Source organism: Hippoglossus stenolepis, chromosome 12 (genome assembly GCF_022539355.2).
Source record: "Hippoglossus stenolepis isolate QCI-W04-F060 chromosome 12, HSTE1.2, whole genome shotgun sequence".
Lineage (NCBI taxonomy): Eukaryota > Metazoa > Chordata > Actinopteri > Pleuronectiformes > Pleuronectidae > Hippoglossus > Hippoglossus stenolepis.
In genome coordinates, this window is record NC_061494.1 from 11,768,892 (window position 1) to 11,789,656 (window position 20,765).

Sequence of the window (20,765 nt, forward strand, 5' to 3'; positions counted from 1 at the left end):
TCATATGTTTATGTTTGTTTGCCTCAAGTGGGGAATTAGCTGGGAGACCGAGCGGTGAACGGTGCACAGGGAGCCCAGGAAGAAATTGCAACGGCGCTTGATCTGTGCGTTAGGCAAACCGCGGCCTCTTTTTATCTTCTGATTCACTCATATGTTTGTGTAATAGACTCCATTGTGGTTTTGTGTTTGTGTGTCTGTGAGATGGTGGTGGTGGTGGCGGTGATGGTGTGGGGCTGCTGGGCATATTCTGAGCCGTCTAACTACTAGACCAAGTAAAGTAGTCATCCAATAGTCATCTTTATAAATAATCATCCCTGCCTCAAAGCAAGACCAATGTAAATCAGCCTGGTGGAGCATTCAACATGCACACGAGAGTTTATCAAGCAACATCATCCTGTTTGCATAGCGAGGATGCTCTCCGTGTCTCGGAGGGACCGTCTCCTCAGCATTAGCCAGGCAAATAAAAAGCGACGCTACCGAGCACCAGAATGTGCCTCCAGCGCCTTCGGGCAACAAGGTTCCGTTGCAATATTGTGATGCTTTATAACTCGCCATTGCTCTGTTTTTTTGCTGCATAAATACATAATTTGCGATATTGTATCATGTCAGTCTTTTCATTAGGACCCTGTGCTATTATTGTGACTTGAAAATAAACAATAGGCGTGATGTCGATTTTCTGAGATCGCTCACTGATCACGCTCTGCTAATGTCAGGAGTCTGAGCTCGCAAACACGAGGGGGCAGGATGGGGATGGATGTCTTCCCTGGACATTAGGGTTGCATTTCACGTTTGTGCTCTTAAATGTGCCTTAATTTATCGGTGTGCGTGTGTGTGTGTGTGTACACAACAGCTCTGGCGATTTCCATACCTGTAATTAGTCTTACCTGAAGTTGTATGTGCGTGTGTGTGATGGCCTCGGGGAGACATCCTGGAAGGCTGTTTCAAATTAGCAGGAGGGCAGTTGCCCTGATTGTTTCCATCTGGCCATTAGAAGAGACGTTCGAGGGCTTTTGCTCATCAACAGAGGTGCGATCACACAGAGCCGATGAATTAATTTCGCACAATCTGATTTGCAGATTTGCAACATATTAGCTGTGATACGTGTTAAAAGGCAAACGATGAACAAAAAGTGCTCGGTGTAGATATATATTTATTTTGTGGTGCAACCTTTTGCATAATGTGCTGCCCTGCACAGAAGCCGCTTTTCTACCGTGCGTATTCCAGTGTGAAGCCGGTGATGAATTGGAGAGAGGGAATCACTTGACTTTGCCAAAGCTGCAATATGACACAAGTAGACCAGCTACTTAACATTATGGCTGCAACATTAATGACTAGTACGATTGTATATTTCCCCAGAGATGCGCAGAGGGTCAAATGATAAAATTGTCTTCCTTCTCATTAGGTTTTATAATGTATATCCAGTTTGTGCCCTCGTTTTTATCATTAATTAATCCTGAATGACATAATGAGCACTTATAGCCATCATCATGTTTTTTTTTTTTTTTGACAGACTTGTTTCCTCATTATTATTATCGTTATGTGAAATAACAATGCACATAATGCGTTTGAGCTTGATGATGTAAATGAAACTGGTTTTCTCACTCTTTTTGCAGATGTACAGGCGGCGCCTTGTGAGCTTCTGAGTTTCTGCTGAGGAACACAACAACTTAAAGAATGTGTCACGGCGGCACTGAGCAGAAACCCATTTCTCCGTCTTATAATTTAAAATCCAGCTGTGGACGGCGTTCTCTATTTTTCTCGTTGTCTCTCTTGGGTTTGAGCCGTAGCTTTGGAACGGAACGCACCATTGCTCCCGGCCAAATCTACCGACGCATAAAGTTCCTCATAAAAACAGTGTGCAACGTATACGTTGTCATACATAGTCAGTTTATAGTATAGTCTCTGTGGTCACATTAGCGGCTCCATTACTGCGGCTGCTCTGTCTGTCTCTCCATCAGAATATTTTTCATGCTTTGCTGGATTTATTGTGTTTATCAGATACCGACGCTAACCCCGGCCTCTCTCTGTTCTCCCTCAACAGATACAATCTGCCTGTTGGCAAACAAGGAGGGTCATGTATGGTGGAAATAGCTGCAGATAATGGCACAGCTCAGCGTCTGGAGGAGGACGTGTCACATCCAAAGTCAGAGGTAACCCGACCTGCCCACAGTCAAATCAACCCTTTCTACAGCCATTATCTCCAATGAGCATTTCTAATCCAGGACTAGAAAAGCACTTAGTAGGGTTCATACTTCCGCCAGTGCCTCAACAGTCCCCTAATGAAACCACATTTAATTTCACTATATCTGGGTTTTTACTTGGATCTGCACCAAACTGCACAAACTCACTTATTATGTCCACTGATTTATATTTTTTTCACAATATTAATGAATTATTTTCTGAGAAATCAAGGACAATATTGAAAAATGTCACACTCAAGAAAAGAAAATCTGAATCCGCACCAAATTTATACCGCAATATAGATCAGTATTTAGAATCCTGCAAACTCACCACATCTAGTACCAACAAACAACAATAAGGTCTTGTTGCTATCAAGTATCTTGATCATTGATCTGACAACTTCTGATTTATAACCTTATTTTGCCCTTTTTTAAACTGCCACAGCAACAACAACTGCCTTTTGAAAGGAAACTGAAATATCCTGTTGAAATAAAGATTATGTTTTCATATTGGCACTGAATATCCAGTACATCAGAGATGCATCAAATGATACTGTAAACAGTGTTGGTTGGTTTATATGACCTAAAAGCTCCAAGCAGCTATCTGTGAATATATACAGCTAAATCATGAATTGTATGATTTTTCCCATTTACAGTATTAATTATTGCCTTTAATCAAATATAACACTTGTGACTGCAGCATCACGAGTAGTTAAATCATTTCTTATTAAAGCCACAGCACGGCACAGTGTTTTATTAAACTATAGCAGCAGTTGCTTTATGAATGAAGAACAGGAGCTCCCATTAAAATCATGCACCTGTTACTTTGTTTGCCGAGCTGACACTGTGCAAGCATGTAAGTAGGACTAAGCTAGTTCTCACTTGTTAATCACTGGCTGGTCTTTTCACTCTGGCTCATTAATTTGATTAACAACACCTATATTTGTTAATAAATTAATAATTTTTGTTTTTCACCATCAAAGACGCAGAGAAGGGGCTCAACCTTCCCACAGGCTCAACATGCCTCCCCCGCCGTCACTGTGATTTATGGTCTTCTAATTTCAGATGCCAAGTTGTTTCTCCTTTTTTTTTTTGTTTTCTGCTTGCTATATTTATATCTCACACTGGCTCAGCTTTACCAGCTTTTATGTAAGACTAATGTATAACCAGGATATGAATGAAATGGACTTTTGTTTAAAGAAGTGTTCAGCGCCAGTTAAATCTAAGTAAATTGGAGCTGGCATGCAACAGTTGGGGTTTTGGCTTAATTTCATTAAAATAATATGCAGTAGGAGAAGCTGAGACATGTTGGAATGGAGCAATAAAAGGAGCTAGAACAGCTTGTGAAGCCCTCTGAGGCCCATTTGTGAATTTCGACCATATGAACAGACTGAGCACTGGGACGAGTCCCACTAATAAATCCAGAAATCTCTGTCCTTGTCACTGTCCGTAGATTTTCTCGGCAACCGCTCATCTAATCGCCCTCAAACTTGGTGGGTGGAAGTGCAGTGTCGACTGAAGTGTTTTGGGAAGAGCAGTTGTCGATAGCCGTACCCCGACCCTCATTTCTTTCAAACTGCACTTTCTGTGCACAACTGTAGCATCATTCTGCTGATGCTACAGTTGTGCACAGAAAGTTTATATATTAAAGCCATTACCCTCGTCTGGCAGATTTTTTAATATTTTTTTTACCTCCTCCCATGAGGTTGTGTTTTCGCCCGTTTGTTTGGTTTATTTGTCAGCAGGATTGAGCAAGAATTATTGAACTGATATCCACAAAAGTCGGAGGAAGGATAGGATGTGGGCCAAGAAAGAAGCCATTCAATTTTGGCGTTGATCTGGACAAAAGGGGAAGATTCTGGAATTGTTTTTTCTTTAACACTGGGTTTGACATTGATGGCCTTTGCCACGATATGCACTCAACTTACTGCCATTCTGGTGTTTTTGTCACAATGCCACACACCAACAACACATGTACTTGTATAAAATGACTGACTGCATGGTCACGAAAACCTGTCATAACCTGTATTATTATTCTTAATTTAAACAGTAGAAAGGTGATACTTTCAATCCTGTGTTAAATATCTCTGTACACAGGTTCTGCATGTGAATGAGTAGAATCTACGATTTTAGGGCTGGAAGCCTTTTGGATTCCCCCTCTAGTTTGACCAATATCTCTGTGGAGAGAAAAAAGGGGCTTTCTCATTTATGTACATTCATATGCAGATAGACGTAAATAGAGATTAGACAAAATGTCGTCTCGGCCTAAAACACCTACAAAAAGTATAACTGATAAAAGAAACTTGTTGGACTGTAACCTGTGTACGGCGAACACAGTCGTGTCTGTCTATTCCGTAAGCCCCAGAATATTAGCTGTACCCCCCGCAGAGGCTAATACCCGACAGGCTCCGAGATTGAATGTGATCTCATCTTCTCTAATGATACACGAGAAGATTATACAGACAATTGAGTGAAGAAAACACAGCATATGGCTCTTGTGAACTCTTCACTTACAAAACTCATGAATATTACATGAGTGGCTCTTTCAAACGGATCCTTCTCGTAAACATGGTAAACACACGTGAAGCCATCATCCAGTCGTTCTCTGTCAGTCCATTGTCATCATGCAGCTCAAGTGGCTCACCGGTGGCTCTATCACATAACATACAGTTCAGCTCATTGAAAAAAACATCTCCAGCCACAGCTACGTATTTTCTGTTAAAGCTTCAGCTTTGCATGTATGTTAAGATACTTTTAGGGCTCTTAACTTTGCGGTGACAATACATATGCCCGTTCCCGTCAACCGTGTCTTTTTATAGGCTCACAAATATGCAGTAATATTATTATTATTATTTAAAGATCGCATTCTGCCGGCATCTCAAACGATCATGTGGTCTGACACCTCGCTGTCCCGCCACCAAACACCTTCACTGCAGCTGTCTCACACCTTTTTCCTCCAGCGCCGGGCGGGATGAATGTTACATTGGAAGGATGTAAGAGTCGTATAAATTCCCATGTGATTTCATAATGCTCTGTTATGAAATGGAAAATGTCGAGATTGAGTGTAATTTGATGTGTTCGCAATGTCATTACATACAGCGTCCACATTATTATGGATTAAAAGTAGCTTTAAATCTTAACCTAGAATAAAGTGATTTCTGGAGAGCAATCTGAAAAATATTTGCAACGTATGATTAAACTGCAATATCTAAAGGGACGGCTATAAGCGATTAAGTATTTATGCTTCAAACTGAAAATCCAGAAAATCCCTGGGGTGGTTTTGATTTAAAATCCACTGTCACCTTGTTACATTATTTTATTTTATTTTCCGCAGCTCTACTTTGGTCGCACACACAATTATACCTCACTTGTTAAATTGACCGTTATGGTCGGATAAGCTGCAAGTTCACAGAATTTATCCACATTAATTCTACCCAATTACCTTTCACATCAAAGAAACCTTGCAGCAGTTTTTAGATATTTTACCTTTTTCTCTTTGTATCAGGATGTGTATTATCATACGAATTCAGAGGAAAAAAGTCTAGGTTGGGCTAAAACCACGTTAAGCTGGAGAGCAACAGTAACTGATAGTGTTAATCTTCCTTGTTCATCTTAATATACAGTATGATAATGTAGTAATAATGTTAATATACTCATACACCCTGATATCCTGTTTTCATTGAAGGGGGATTCAGTGTGATAACACTGATCGCTGACTTCCTAGATTTTTTGTTTTGTTTTTTATGTTTGTGTGTTTCGTTTTTTTCAGGGAACCTTTGGACCTATATTTCTCGGGGATGTCTCGTCCCACTGGGAGATGCATGACAGGAGTGTGAAAGGAGCAAGGAGATTCATCGGCTGCATCAGGGAACTTCAGGTCAACGCAAAGGAGATTTACCTGGTGGGAGAGGCGGTGAGAGGGAGAAACATCAAGAACTGCGACCCGCCTGTCTGCCAACACCTTCCCTGTCGTAATGGAGGAACTTGTGTCAGGTATCGGGTCACCTTTTACTCTAATTAAACATTACTTAACTCCCTTTGAACTTGAAACCCACCAAGAATATAAAATAGTGCCTCGGATATAGGATATTTAAATGGCTTTGCTCTGAAAATAGCCAGTGGCCAGAAGCATTATATTTCCGGGTTGTCCGTTCTTCCATCCCATTCTTGTGAACACGATATCACAAGAACGCCTTGAGTCTATTTCTTCAAATTTGCTACGAATGTTCAGTTGTAATCACGGATGAACTGTTTAGATTTTGGTGGGCAAAAGCCAATGGTCAAGGTCAAAGTAACTTCACAAAATACATTGTTTGCCTTGTGAACACGATATCTCAAGAACAAGTTATGGGAATTTCACTGAATTTGGCACTCACTTTCATTGGAACTCAAGGATGAACTGATTATATTTTGGTGGTCAAAGGTCAAGGTCACTGTTTCTCCCTTATTGGCGTGTTGTCTTAAGAATGCCACAAGAAAATCCTTTCAAATTTGGCATAAATGTTCACCTAGAATCATGGATTTACTGATTGGATCTGTGTGGTCAAAGTTCAGAGGTCAAGGTGGCCTCACAAAACATGTTATTGGCCTCTTGAACATCCCATGTCTGCCTTTTCATAATTTCTTCAAAGTTTGACCAGTTGTCGCTTGGAAACAACTTTCAGGGGTCAAAGGTCTTGAGGACCTCATGAGCCTGGGAAAGAATTTATTTTGACTGAAACTCTGGTTGACAGAGGCATATAACCACAGTGTGGTATTTCTAGTGTCATTCTGTACCAATATTACATAGCACACAATGAATAAGGTGAACTGCAGCTGAGTAGAACTAGTGTTATGGATGTGTCAATTAAAAGAAAGGAGAGTTTGCTGTTTGCATATGTATATATAGATCTAGGTTAGACCAGCTGTTTCCTTATGCCATTGTGACTCAGTATGAAGCAGGAACTTCAGAGTCACACACTATCCACTGTAGAAATATATATATTCCAATTTAAATTGTTTTCGCAATCTCTAAAAACCTGAATGGAGCTGTTGCTGTACCCTGGGAGCTTTGAACACTCACTATCCCAGTCAGCCAGCTAGTGAAATGACAGTTTTGGCAACAGCTTCTCCTCCTGGCACCAACCGTCTCCGACTGCAGAGCTGTTCAAGCTTATCTTATCTCCATTGGACTAATTTGAGTGTGGGCTAACTGTGAAATACTGGACTGGACCAGATATCAGCAGATAATCAATATAATTTTCACGTTTTTAAAAAGTGGAATTTTTTTCTCTCTATTCTATTTTTTGTTTTGTCGTCTTGGCATGATGATGTTCTGCGTTATGCATAATTCAAGTGTTGGTGGTGAAGTCTGGAACATGTCACATGCCAAATATTTTAAAAACAGGCTGTTACAAAGGCTGCAGCTTTGCGAGTTGATTAATTTTTTCAGTGTTGTTCAAAGTTTAAGGTCTCAGACAGTTTGTGACACTGCACCAATGAAATGTGCCACACAAAATAAACATCCATGCGAAAAGGAAACTGTCGGCTTCAGTGTGATGGTGCCGGCTCTCTCTCTCAGTGCGGCAATATGGCGAGGAGGAGGCAACAGAAGAGAGTCCAGTTAGTTTTTTTAAACATCCTCTTGCTCATTTCAACATTTGACAAAAATGGTTATTTATCCAGCCAAATAAACCTGGTGTAAAACAAAAATCTAACCGAATTGCCAAATCAGTGGTTATACAAGAGGAATAAAATCTAAATATTAAAGCTGCAATGAATTATTTCTTATTTTTTGATGAATGATGTGACTACTTATGTAAAAGTATTTGCCATATGAAGCCAAAATATCTTGGATACAAACATTTTCATCTTTTGCAGAGGACATCAAAAGCCACTGTGCAGTAGCGATCACGGATGGAGCCGCGGTAGCGAGACTCTGGACCAATCACGTCACAGTCTCAGTATGTTTTACTCCATTTCTATAGCATCAAATAACTTAAATCAAAACTTAACAGACACATTTCCACTTGAACATTCATCAGTGTGATAAGAACTACCTTCAATGATAGAAATCATCTTTGAGAAAAAAAAATGTAAGATTTCATAAGGCGACTATTAGGCCTTGGCCCAGGTACGACTACTAAAAAAGAAGGAGGCGGATTATTGACATATTGCTTGAGTATCTAAAGCTAAATGCTAAATAGGTAATAAAGTCATGTCCTGCTCCTTCCCACCTCTTACTATAGATCTGCCATACATTGATCGCACAGTGAAGCTAATCCCTGGACCAAAGTTAGTCCCTTGCGCTCGGCCAAATAGGTGAAGATCCCTCCGTCCTTCATCTCTACTTGGTGCAGCTCATCACTCTGTGATCACAGCCCACTTACCGGCGACGTTGGCTTTCTTTTTTAAAGGATGCATTAGCTACATGTGGTACTCTTTCACCTTAGGCCATCCAGAAAATAGAAGCCCCCAAATGTCTTCTTCATTGTGTAATGACACTATCAATTAACAGTTACATTTATTAAACAGGAAATGAAAAAGGGCACCGTGAATATTGGAATATGAACGGCTCTGAGAATACCAATTAAGAGCCGGTGGCCCCGTGGTCACATTGGCTTGTCATGTGTGAAAGCGTGGGCCTCGCAATTATCAGTGTGATGAATACGCGTTAATGCGGTATCCTCTTGAACTGCACAGCACGCCGGGGTCACCGGGAGTTCACAGAGCTCTGTTCATTCTGCTCGTCTCCCTGAATTGCACTGCCACAATATAATGTGATGAATAAGGCTTTTGATTGTGAGTTCAGTTGGGGTGATTTGGGCGCTGTCCCCGTTTTCATGTGGGTTTCCGTTCACTTGGGCATGTAGAAATGTCATTTTTAGACCAGAGCCGGTTGTGGCTGGTGAACGATACATACAGTACATATTAGTTATTCAGGCGACATCAATATGAAAAGCCAGGCAATCATCAGGGAAGGGGGGGTCATGGCCGTTTTGTTCCTCGGTGCCAGCTCTGTGACGCCTGATATCGCTTTCTGTTATGAACCTCAGCTGCAGGTTGCACAGACCATGTCATTAGAGGGATTGTAAATATGGCCGATGGAAATGTTAAAGCAGAAATTGTTTTCCAAGAGGGGCACAGAGATTCAATAATACTCTGCAGTCGCTCTGGAAGAAACAAGAACACTATGGGGAAAAAAGAAGAATTTGACCACCTGCATTTATACAATCAGAGAGTCCCTGTAGTTATGAAATGCAACGTCTCATCATGTCCTGATTAGACAATTAGATAAATACATAACTATGCAATCCCTCTCATGTAAGACACGTACAGCAGCACAGATGTACATTGGGCCAGTTGTGGTGGGGGGTGCAGTATGAAGAATCTTGCACCTGGATCCCTGGTCCGTGAATCTCCTGCTGGTGCTGATGCCGTCCCTTAACTCGTCCCCCATGTCTGGCACTGATGCTTTTGTGAGACCAGATGGCAGCGTCCTGTCCAGGGTTATGATTTTAATCCATATGTATATTTCTTTCTCTATGTTATATTATATTTCTCTAAGCATTAAACATCTCATACATACTTTCGTGTTTTAAGGATTATACAAGCAACAAGACAAGGAGAAGTTTAATATGCCTAATGTGTATTTTAGTAAAATTTTTAATAAGCGAGAACTTTTTTTTGTTATCTTTGCATGCTTTATGTAATTTTGATGTTAATTACTGCACCAATAGTCTAGTCAACACATAACCTCCAGTAAAACAACTAATGTGTTGTTTTTACTGTTTTTTTGTACATACTATACAAACAAAATGTGAAGTGGTAATTAGTGAGTTTTGGAAGTGCTGGTAGGTGGATACTTTACACCTTGTTGTTTTTAGAGGAGGAAGCGTCTGTTCTAATGATAAGGAACCAAAAGACTGAGCTGAAACGCTGAGCTTGACTGCAGAGAATGACAGTAATCGTCATTAAAACATTTCATACAAATGTATGTTTCAATATTCACGGTTGTCTTAATTGTCCAAGCCAAGGTTTCTAATCTCTGCACTGCATATAAAGATGAACGGCGCATCCCCGCTTTACCCCACTATCCAGAAATGAAGCCAAAATGTCCTCGATTTAAAAACGCCACCATCTTGTGCATTTGACAGCAGAGTCTGCACAGTAGCCATCAGGGGATGGCGATAGCAATGTCCTGCCACTACACTCCCTGGACCAATAGCAAGTCAGTCTCAGCTGTCAATCATGATGCTTCACCCAGTTTTTATCGCATCAAATAACTGCCCTGACATGGAGGAGGCGGGATTTATGGCATATACTGCAGCCAGCCACCAGGTGGTGATCAAGACATTTTGGCTCCACGCTACGGGAGCTGTCATGTTGTCCATCTTTATTTACCGTCTTTGAAACAACATTGATCGTTTCAACCACACTCTTCAGACATAGAGCGAACAGGGAAAATAAGTTCATGCTAATGCTCATGCCTTATTATATAAATACATTTAAAAAGCTGCTAATAGCTGCTTTAATGTTTAATGTGCATTAAAATGTGACCTCAAAGAAAACAGATTGACACACAGATCACATACAAAGATCCACATTAGTATCAAGTGGAGGACTGACTTATGTTCACACACACACTTACATACGCACATACTCACACACACACAGAGCAGAACTCATACAGACGGAATTACTCCTTGCTAATTGGCTGCAGCAGAGTCGACGTCTCGCTTCTTGTGTGGTGGTCCGGCTCCGGTGCCACACAAAAACTCCACTTAACACTAAATTCTCCCGATGCTCCGTTTCACTGCCTGCAAGTTGTGAAACCAATCTCATCTTAATCAGGGCTCGAGCTGTACTTGTTTCAAAGTCCCTATAAAATAACTCAAGGTCCAACATACAATTATTTTAATTCACCACGAGAAAACAAACACGGCTACCATTCGATTGTGTGCGATTTTGGTCCCTGAAGAACATTTCAAGAGAAAAATTGCTCATTAGAGTTTATTGTACTCGTGTCTTTAGATGTTGGAGGACGTGTGCATTCAAAACAACAGTGCATGTTTAGTTTTTTTCTAAATTAGGGGGTTTTTAATGCAATTTTTTACATGTAAAGTTATTTTGTTTTTTCAGTGTAACCTCGACATACTTAACACTTACAATAGTAGTTACACAATAATTATAATACCTTGGGGACAAGTGGCAGATAACACAAAGTGAAAGTTAGTGGTAAGTGAGCAAGAAGAAGATTTCTATTATATCATAAGGCAGTTTGATTTGTCGTCATAAACATTCTGCACTGTCTCACATACATACTTTATATAGTAATAAGAAAAATGTTATTGTAAATTCTATCTGGATTTATAAGGTTTATAAGCAGTGTGTGTTACAGTTGTCATGTATTACAGTTGTCAGATCGTATCAGAGGTTGTTGTTCTGGTTACCAGCTTCATTAGAGGAGGCCCCTGAACCAGCACATTTAATTTCTTATTTGAAAACCAGTTGTGATTGGTGGATTTATAAACACAGTTGCCTGGTTTTTGATTTTATTTAACTGCTTTATTTATGATAACAAGTCTGAATAAGGTGTCAAATTTTGTTCTATTAATAGGCACAAAATAATAATGTTGTTTTCTTAGTAAATCATGTGGTTCTTATAAAAAGGTGTAAGAGTCTCCAATGGTAATTATAGGTAATCAGACCAGAGTACAGCTATATGTAGAAATCAAATATTTCCTTTCTCACTGTCAGTTCCCGAATAAGACGACACGTGCAAAATAATCATTCCGTGATCACAAGGAGACAAAACATAAAAGTAATTACACCAGACACAGCCATCTGTAGCCGTGGGTTAAAGGTTGGAGAAAATTGAATACATGTGTAGTGTGTGAAACATTGTGATCTCCAGTTGAAGGTATCTGTTCTCCACAGTGAGGTGTCGACCAGTCTCCACGAAAACATCCTATTATCTTCTTCCTTATTGTCTTCATCCGGCAGGAGCCAGTTCTCCGTGCGTCTGTTTCCTTCTGTCAGACTTCTTTTCTCCTTCTCTCATCCCTTTATCATGTCAGATATAGATAGAGCAGGGGTTTTTTGTCTCCATTGTATTTTTCTACGCTGTTTCACTTTTAGTAAGAAGAAAAACAAAGCTCAACATTTTGTCATGTTTTTCCTTTGCGAATTCTGCTTCATTTGGCGCGATGACAATCTTCGTTGACACGAAGATGCTGCTCCACTACTTGATCTGCAGGCTGTGATGTAGCAGAAACCCTGCTCATCGCATGAAGTGTTGCTGATGTGCCAGGAAGCGAGACAAACACGGATACTGCTGCGTCACCGCATGTGGACTAAGTGGGGTAGCAGTTGTTTTGTGGTTGTAAGAGAAAAAAAAAAGGTAAGAAAATGTCACCTTTCATAGAGGCTGACTCGAGCAAATCAATTTATTTTCCGATGAATTCATCAAGTGGAGAAATGTTGAATCAGGGTTAAACAACTTTATTTCTCAGACACAATGAGGTATTTTTTCTCTGCTTCCGCCAGTATCAGGAGAAAACCTGGATAAATATATATATATTTATAAGTACAGTTTGAACATGTACATATACTTTAAAGTGTCTCAGAAAAGCAAAGCTTGCTGCACAGTGCAGAGTGTTCCAGGTTGGACCGTAGAAATATTATCTGATCCCTTGAGAAAACGTCCCTCAAGGATTTTATTTCAAGTGTCATCTTAAGTATGCTTTTTTTTTTTTATGACAGCGCGTTTCAAAAGACCCTGTGAAGGAGACTTAACAGACACCGCCCTTCCTCACCGCTGAGGAAAATGTTTGCGAGGGCGCCTGCAAGAGGTCAGGAGAAATATCGAACAGCTGTCTGCTCAAACAGGTGCTCGGGTCGGTCAGGTAAATTCCACTTCATCCCTTTGATCATATTAAAATTCAGATGACAAATAATTGAGTTGAGGAAAAAATGTCGTCTCACGGAATGTCACCCCCCACCCCCCACCCCACCGACCAAGAATCTCATTATCGGATGGTGTCGAATTGGCTGCTTACGATGCTGGAAAGCAAATGGTGTTTCCGTACCAAGGCAGATCCTCTCTATAAATAATATCTCTTAAACCCGGTGGTCCTTTTTTTTTTGTTTTAACAAACGATGAAGTGCACTAAATTCTCTCAGAGAACTGAAGACTGACTGCCATGGCAACCGAGCCTCATCAGTGCCTTTCCGTTCAAGTGTATTTGCATACCAACAAGCACTTGAATTAAAATGTCCTGCAAATAACTTACAAGGGAGTGAAATTCGAGCAATGCATGTGGTCACACAGCTTATTGTTCCGGCTGACAGGGATATCATAAGCTAACCGATCAATTATTCATGATATGTCTGGTACTCATTAGATTAAAAATGTAGTTCCCCTCAATAATTCATCCAGCGCGTGATGGGCTGTACTAGAGCCGCAGCCATTGAATGGCGTGAGATATGGCGAGTATCGACTTTATGCATTTGCAATTAACATATTCCGATTAGGCTGCAAACATTACTACAATTAAGTAATCAAAGAGATTGCCTCTGGAAAATGAAAATAACCTCTTCTCACCCCACACATCAAGTTTTTGATTAAGCCAATTAAAAGGTGTTTTCCGCTGTGCGTCTTCCCCTCGTCTGTTCACGCTCACCTTTTTATTGAGTCAGAAATATCAGCTACCTGTTTTGAAGTTGGTAATTTTTACTCATTTGTCTGCACTATAATTACTCCAATTAGTTCACTTACTTGGCAACACTTTTAAGTCAGCTCGTTCACAACATTTACAGTGATGTAAGGAGATATGTGTTTATTGATGTACTTGTTTACAACTAAAACTCCTGCTGTGGATAAGTGGAGGCTAGTATATGAACTGATAATGAATAACTTAGCTTGACAATACTGTGTATTAATGTATTGATAATAACACTAAAACGTTATGTTTTTGTTTTGTTTGTTTGTTAGCAGGATTACGCAAAAAACTACTTGACGGATTAGCACAACGTTTGGTGGAAAGATGCAATATGGGTCAGGAAAGAAGCCATTGAATTTCCGTGCAGAGCTGCACATAAATTGCTGGACCCAGACATTTTGTTTTACTTTCTCTGCAGCGTTACCCAAATGATAGATTCAATCTATGGCGGTAGCGGGGGTGCACATGCACGCACATGAACGTTGCATTCAAACGCAAACAGATTCCAAAGTACACAGCTGAAGGAGTGAAGACAAATTCTCTGAGAGCTGCATTGCATGTCACTTGCAGGTATGTGCACAAATGCAGCTGAAACTATGAGGTCTTGGATGGTAAAAAACTTTCTGGATGGAAGCGAGCACGTGGCAGATAGCGCTGCAAATATTTTCTTTTGGACCATGTCCCATCCTTCCACCAAGTTTCAGCATAATTCTTCGTAGAAACAACCAAACTGAAATGGGCTATCATAATGTCCTTGGCAGAAGCAATGAGACATTAAGTGGAATTAAACTTACATTTAAAAGACAATAAAACTAACTTAAATATGACCATTAACTTTATGCCTCTGAGGAAAAAAAGATTGTTCTACAATGATGCCCTTACCTTTGTAACTCTTGCAATCGCAAACACATTTGGGGTAAACCCTCACACCGTACTGATCCCCGTATGTGTGTTTAATTTTCAGCTGCTTCCAACACATCCGGAGAGAATTGTTGTTTACCCTGTGCAGGAAGTGAATAGTTTCAGGGTCAAGACTGTTCCACTGTTTTGTGTGTGATCCCTTTGTATAATGAACTATTTGCTGTGTCTCTGTTCGGCAGAACGCACGTTATCCTTGCTGTACTTCAAATGAAATTTCATGCAAGACACAAATAGATAAATCCTCACCAATCCCACAACAGGCAGATTTGTAGACATGTAAGAAGTGTCTATACTCATATTTAAAATCATCTCAAGGAGTTTAAAGCTGCTCGAGGAAAATATTTTGTGTTTCCTTCCTTCGATTTATCAATTTTCTATACCCACTTATCCTGTGCAGGAACATGGAGCGGTGCAGCCACGGATACCTCGACAGCCGATCACACCCAAGACACATTCACACTCACACCGACAGATATATTCACACTTACATTCGCATGAATATGCAATTCAAGGTGTCCACTTCATCTTACCTGCATTTTTTATGACTGTGGCAGGAAACTAGAGCAAGAATCCAAGATGTATGTGTCACCCCCACATTTATAAACCCAACACTAACCATCAAATTAGGGGCATTGAAAACACAGAAACATGGAAACTCCAGCAGGAGTCGCTCCGGTAAATATTTGATCCTTCCTCCTCCGAGTTGTCAAAGATTATACGATTGACATCTGTTCTGTTCGGTGCATGAAAAATGATCATCCATGAGTGTTATTTTGAAAACAATGGTCACAGTCGGCGGTATCAGTGTGTGGCGTGTGTCGTAAAACATCTTGAAATTGACATAAGCATTAGCAGCCTGTTAAATAGTCGTGCAATTGACATTTTCTCCTGCATCACTCACAATGCTTTTGTACCCCAATACATCCATGTCTAACAATGTGCAGCTCTGGTGACAGAATGTAAATATTTCATTCCAAGAAGGCAGTTTTTCAAGGAGCAAAATAACATCCTGCAGAGCTGCTGCTCAAAACACATTATTAATTTATGGGTTTGAAACCCCCGCCAATGCTTCCTCTATCTGGTATTATACCTTTCAAAGTTACGCACATCGTGGAGCATTTTATAAAGTCCCGGTCTCGGATAATTCTCTGCACGCTAGATCACCCTCCTCTTCTTGCCAGGAGAGCAGCCACATGCTTCTGAATAGAGGGACAGAGGCAGAGAAAATCTTGTACTATTCCTGGTTATAAGTTTTCTGACTGCGTTAGTAATCATCTGCTTTCTTCTGGTCTTTTTCAGGGTGCCTGTGTTTACCTCTAGCAAAAAAGACATGAAGTGCTGCAGCGACTAAGATGAATAATAACTAGATTCTTATTTTTCTCAGGCACTTTCTGTACATTCATTCAAATGCCTGGGTTTCAGCAGATCTCGTATATACAGTATATCACAGGTTTTCCATCAGGCTGGACACGTTTACTCTTTCCGGCTCTCGTGCATTGCAGGGCGGGTTATTCTACCCTCACTGCTCTCTGTGTGTTCAGCAGGCCGCTGTGTGAGCTTGTAAAGCATCTGGACATGTTGATATAATGTCATGGTCCATTTTCACCTCTGGCCCTAATTATGCCTCCCTCCATGTGTGTGCGTTTAGCGATGCCGAGGACTGGTTCTGCGAGTGCCCGCCGCTCTTCACGGGCAGGCTGTGCCAGTTCGATGCCTGCGAGCGCGACCCCTGCGGTCACGGAGCCACATGCATCCCAAAGTCACCGTTGGAGGTCGTGTGCCTCTGCCCCTACGGAAGACAAGGTCTACTCTGTGATGAATGTAAGTGTTTGCAAAGAACAGCTCCTGCACAGACGATTGCAGCGTAGATTTAGCAGCTTAAGAGAAGGGGGGGGGATCTACAAACTGTTCGTGAACGAGAGCCTGGAGCAGTTGGTAGAGCGAGAGTCTGCTGTCAAGTGAAAGGATTAATGAAACTAAATTCTGCTGAAAAGGCAGAAACGTCTTCCTCCAGCAACAGTTTTAATAATCAAAGTAAAACTCGTGGCTGCAGCGCTGATTATTCCAAAACACTCTTTTCAACTCATAAGCTCTGATTTCCAAACACCTGTAATTTTAGCATTGTGTCGCACATTTTTTAAGTTTTTTTCTGAAAATGTCTTCTGCTGTCCCTAAACAGGAAGTTAATGTGTTTTCACATTAAATGTTAATGTTAATACACTAAAGCTATATAGCTTTATGAGACAATACATGTAACATACATGACCTCTCTCTATCTATCTATCACACGACTCCACAGCTATAAGAAAAGATTTGATCAAGGGTCACGAAATGCTGACTGACTAATCTAAGGCTTATCTGAGCCAAGTCAGTGAATATATAATTACAAGCAGCAGTTGTTGAACTGACGAACAGAATACATAAACCTTTGAAATGACTATAGCATGAATTTCTGTTCCTATATTCATGGTCCCCAGAAGATGAGGAAGATGACGTTACCTCTGCCTTTGTCAAATCAAAATTGACTTCTTCTCCCAAAATGTTTGTCTATGACCTAATATGTTGCTTTGTGTTAAGTTAATAACTAATTAAAACCAAACTTACAGAACAAACGTGGACAAAAATAAGTGTGATAAGAACTATTTAATGTGAACTTTGACTTTTCATTTGGTCCATGTCCCATCCGCTAACATGGAGGAAGGAGGGTTTTTTTCTCAAATCTATACTGCAGCCAGCCACCAGGGGGCAATCAAGACGTTTTGGCTTCAGAGCAGTCATGACGTCCACCTTTTTATATATACAATCTGTGGCACATCATCACAGAGCTGCTAACATAACTTTCGTGAAAAGGTCCCAAAGAGCTCACGAATGACCATACAGATACAAATTTTTAGAATCCTTTGATGATTATAGCTCCCCAACAGAGAGCTGATTATACGTTGGGGCTTCACACGCTGCTGTTCTCAGAAACAAAGTGTCTTGCTTGACTCAACTGACTGGAAGAGCAGCAGGGTGCTTGGCATATAAGTCACTCAGCCGTGCCACAGCCCCCGTCAGACTCTCAGCACCCCAACACCACACAGAGTAATCCAACCTTCCGGTGTCACACCAAGTTTACGGCTGGTGTTTGAATTTTTATCCTGATATCGTCAGATAAGATCAGAGGGAAAAGTGACAACTCCTAAAGTCTCTCTGCCTCTCTGTTTTTTTGTTTTTTTTACTTTTCCTCACGTGTTGGCCTTAGCAAAATACTCAGACAGTATATTTTTTCTCTCCAAGACAACATGAAACAGTGATATTTCTTTCTAAATACAATATTTTTAGTTCTCAGTTCCCATGTGCATTTTAATAGATAAGTTTTAACAGTGAACAAGCAGGAAAAGGAAGAGTAGGAATTGGAATTGATGCCTCATTTTTAAGTTAACTTCACTCAGAATTATTAATGGTCTACCTTTGTACACAAGGTACCCTCGCTCCCTCCTACAGATTTATGTATATGGCTGAAAACAATATACCGCGTATGAAATATACAGTTATACTGGCACAGCACTACCACTTGCAAATGTGATTATCATTTTAATTCCAGATGATGTCAGGTCTGAGAGCACAAAGCAAGAAGAAATGATGCAAGCCGCATAATAAACACACAAGCAGCTCAGTGTACAGTTATGTAACGCAATCTCGTTTGGTACATTATATTTCCAGATATCTCGCACAGAGTCCATTCAAAGGGTTTTAATGCTCTTGCTTAAAGACTGCGCAGCACTTTTCTGCATCAGCATATCAGTTTAGTATTGATTTAGTGGAATTTCTTTTAACCTTGTTCCCAGACAGGGAAAGAGGATAGAGTAGCATACGTACAATATGCTATGAAGCATCTCTAACGCAGGAGATGTGATGTTTCCCCCAGCTGCTCCGTGGCAGCTAAGATGTGGCACACTATATACATGCAGTTTTTGGCAGAATGCGTTTCGCTATCTGGTGCCACACGTCACTCTGTTTTTCCCCCCCGCCGCTCCGATTACTTTACAGCATATTACACAAATGCCCAGCAGAGTAGAAATACTGTGAAGTATTATTTCACAGAGTATGTTATAATCCGTGGATGCATTTCACAGAGGCAGCCCGACAAGCCTGTGTGTTGCTGTATTTCAAATGGTTGCACACGAGTTACTAACAGAAACAAGTACGGAGTAGGAAAACATACATGTGTTGTGGAGGAATGTTTGACCAACCTCACACATTACATCAGTGCACCATAGTAATAAACAATATAGCCTGTCTCATTCCACAGATGATCCCATCTCTCTCTTCGCTGTGCCCAAGGTCAGGTTATATTGTAGATAAAGGGCCAAACAACAGCACATTGTTGTGTCTACACTCATGGACTTTCATATCTAATTCAGATGGCCCAGACAAAGAGGCACCAAACTCCAACTCTTTAGCGTATTTCACCAGAGGACACAATGTGTTTTAGGATGCGAACACCTACATGTAACACAGAGAGTGACAGCAATTCTAGCCATTCATGGATTTGCTGTTGGATTGGGTGACGCAAGTAGAGGGAGATATACCTGGATGCTGTGGGAGACATCTTCAGACTTTGGTGGGGGGGGACATTTGCTCATGTTACTCTGTTGGCGTTGGTATATTGTTGCACCTTCTGGTCTCCTTAATGCATCAAGTCTACATGAAAATCTTCTGCATAGGACATCAGCTGCTGCCTGAGTTCTCTTTTCACCAGCTTCCAGAAAGCTTCCATCACACATCACATTACCTGTCTGATTTCTGCCGATGCCATATGCACGAGGCTGTTCAATAGCCTCCATATTTACCTTGTGACATACCGTATATCCAACCTCCTCACACGTGCTGTGAGTTATTGATTGTTAAATCAACTTCGCTCAAGGTTAAGGCTGCCTGCACGATCATTTCCCAAAATATGGAGCTTTAAAGTTTTTAGTATCCATATGTCGTTGTTTTTTTAGAAATTTCTAAGCATGGGCACTTATAATGTGCACGTTTTGTCCTTTCCCTGTGTTACTGTCCCATATACTACAACAGGGTGACAAAACTTTACAATATAATGCTACTTACTATAGCATCATTACAAACTGTGGGCTCAAACATGTAATGACATTGAACAACATAAATCGGAGGTAGATCAATATTCTGTTATTCCTTCTCACTGTGCTTGTACATTGTACAGTATAAACAATATATTGAATTATATCAACCCTTTGATATATTGATGTTGGTGAAAATTATACTGCGATACTTATTTATATAGTTTTATATCCTATATGTCAAATGTTTTTTTATGAATTCATCTGAAATCCGTTTATGTCAGCTCTGATAATGAGTTTGTACAATAGGCTCAGTGTTAGAGTAAATATTCCATCATAAACACATTCAAGGTCATTTAATTTTCTAATGACGGCTCACATTTTCATATCTGGTCTGAACAGGTGGGAGAAGCAGATATTACAGGGGCTAAAGGGTCATCGTGGAGGTGATCACTTCACACACAGCACAGCTTCACAAATAATCTCATCTCATCCATTGAAACAATAGACAAATACAGCTCTGCCAGACTCGAAAGGACAACAGGAGCATTTCCCAGCTTTATTAATAATTTAGCAGCCAAACAGAGCTGAGGGCAGTCGCAGAGGGGGGGGCTGAGCCCCTCTTAGACACCGCCCGGGGCTGCAGCAGAGTATGCGAGGTGTCTTTGCAGTGAAGACGAGCGGTTGTGTGTTTGAATCGTTACTCGCACAAAAAACACACACGCCAACACAGAGGAGTGTAATGTTGAATGAATTCAAAATTGCCTCGTGCAGAATGAATGAATGAATTTACATTGAGTCCCCAGTGTAAAATCAAGTGGATGGGGTTTGCTGGGATGGAATACATGAGAGAGCATTATTGAATCAGCCACGCGTTGTGAATAAGTAAACTTGAG

General features: G+C 40.6%; 1 protein-coding gene across 1 annotated transcript in view; it reads left to right on the top strand.

The window, feature by feature from the left end:
- eys (eyes shut homolog) overlaps positions 1-20,765 on the top strand; it is a 167,308-nt gene that overhangs the window by 138,865 nt on the left and 7,678 nt on the right. Inside the window, exons 42-44 of the mRNA XM_047342277.1 lie at positions 2,042-2,150; positions 5,950-6,173; positions 16,452-16,624. Of these exons, the coding sequence (XP_047198233.1) occupies positions 2,042-2,150; positions 5,950-6,173; positions 16,452-16,624 (506 nt within the window). The remainder of the gene's footprint in view (positions 1-2,041; positions 2,151-5,949; positions 6,174-16,451; positions 16,625-20,765) is intronic.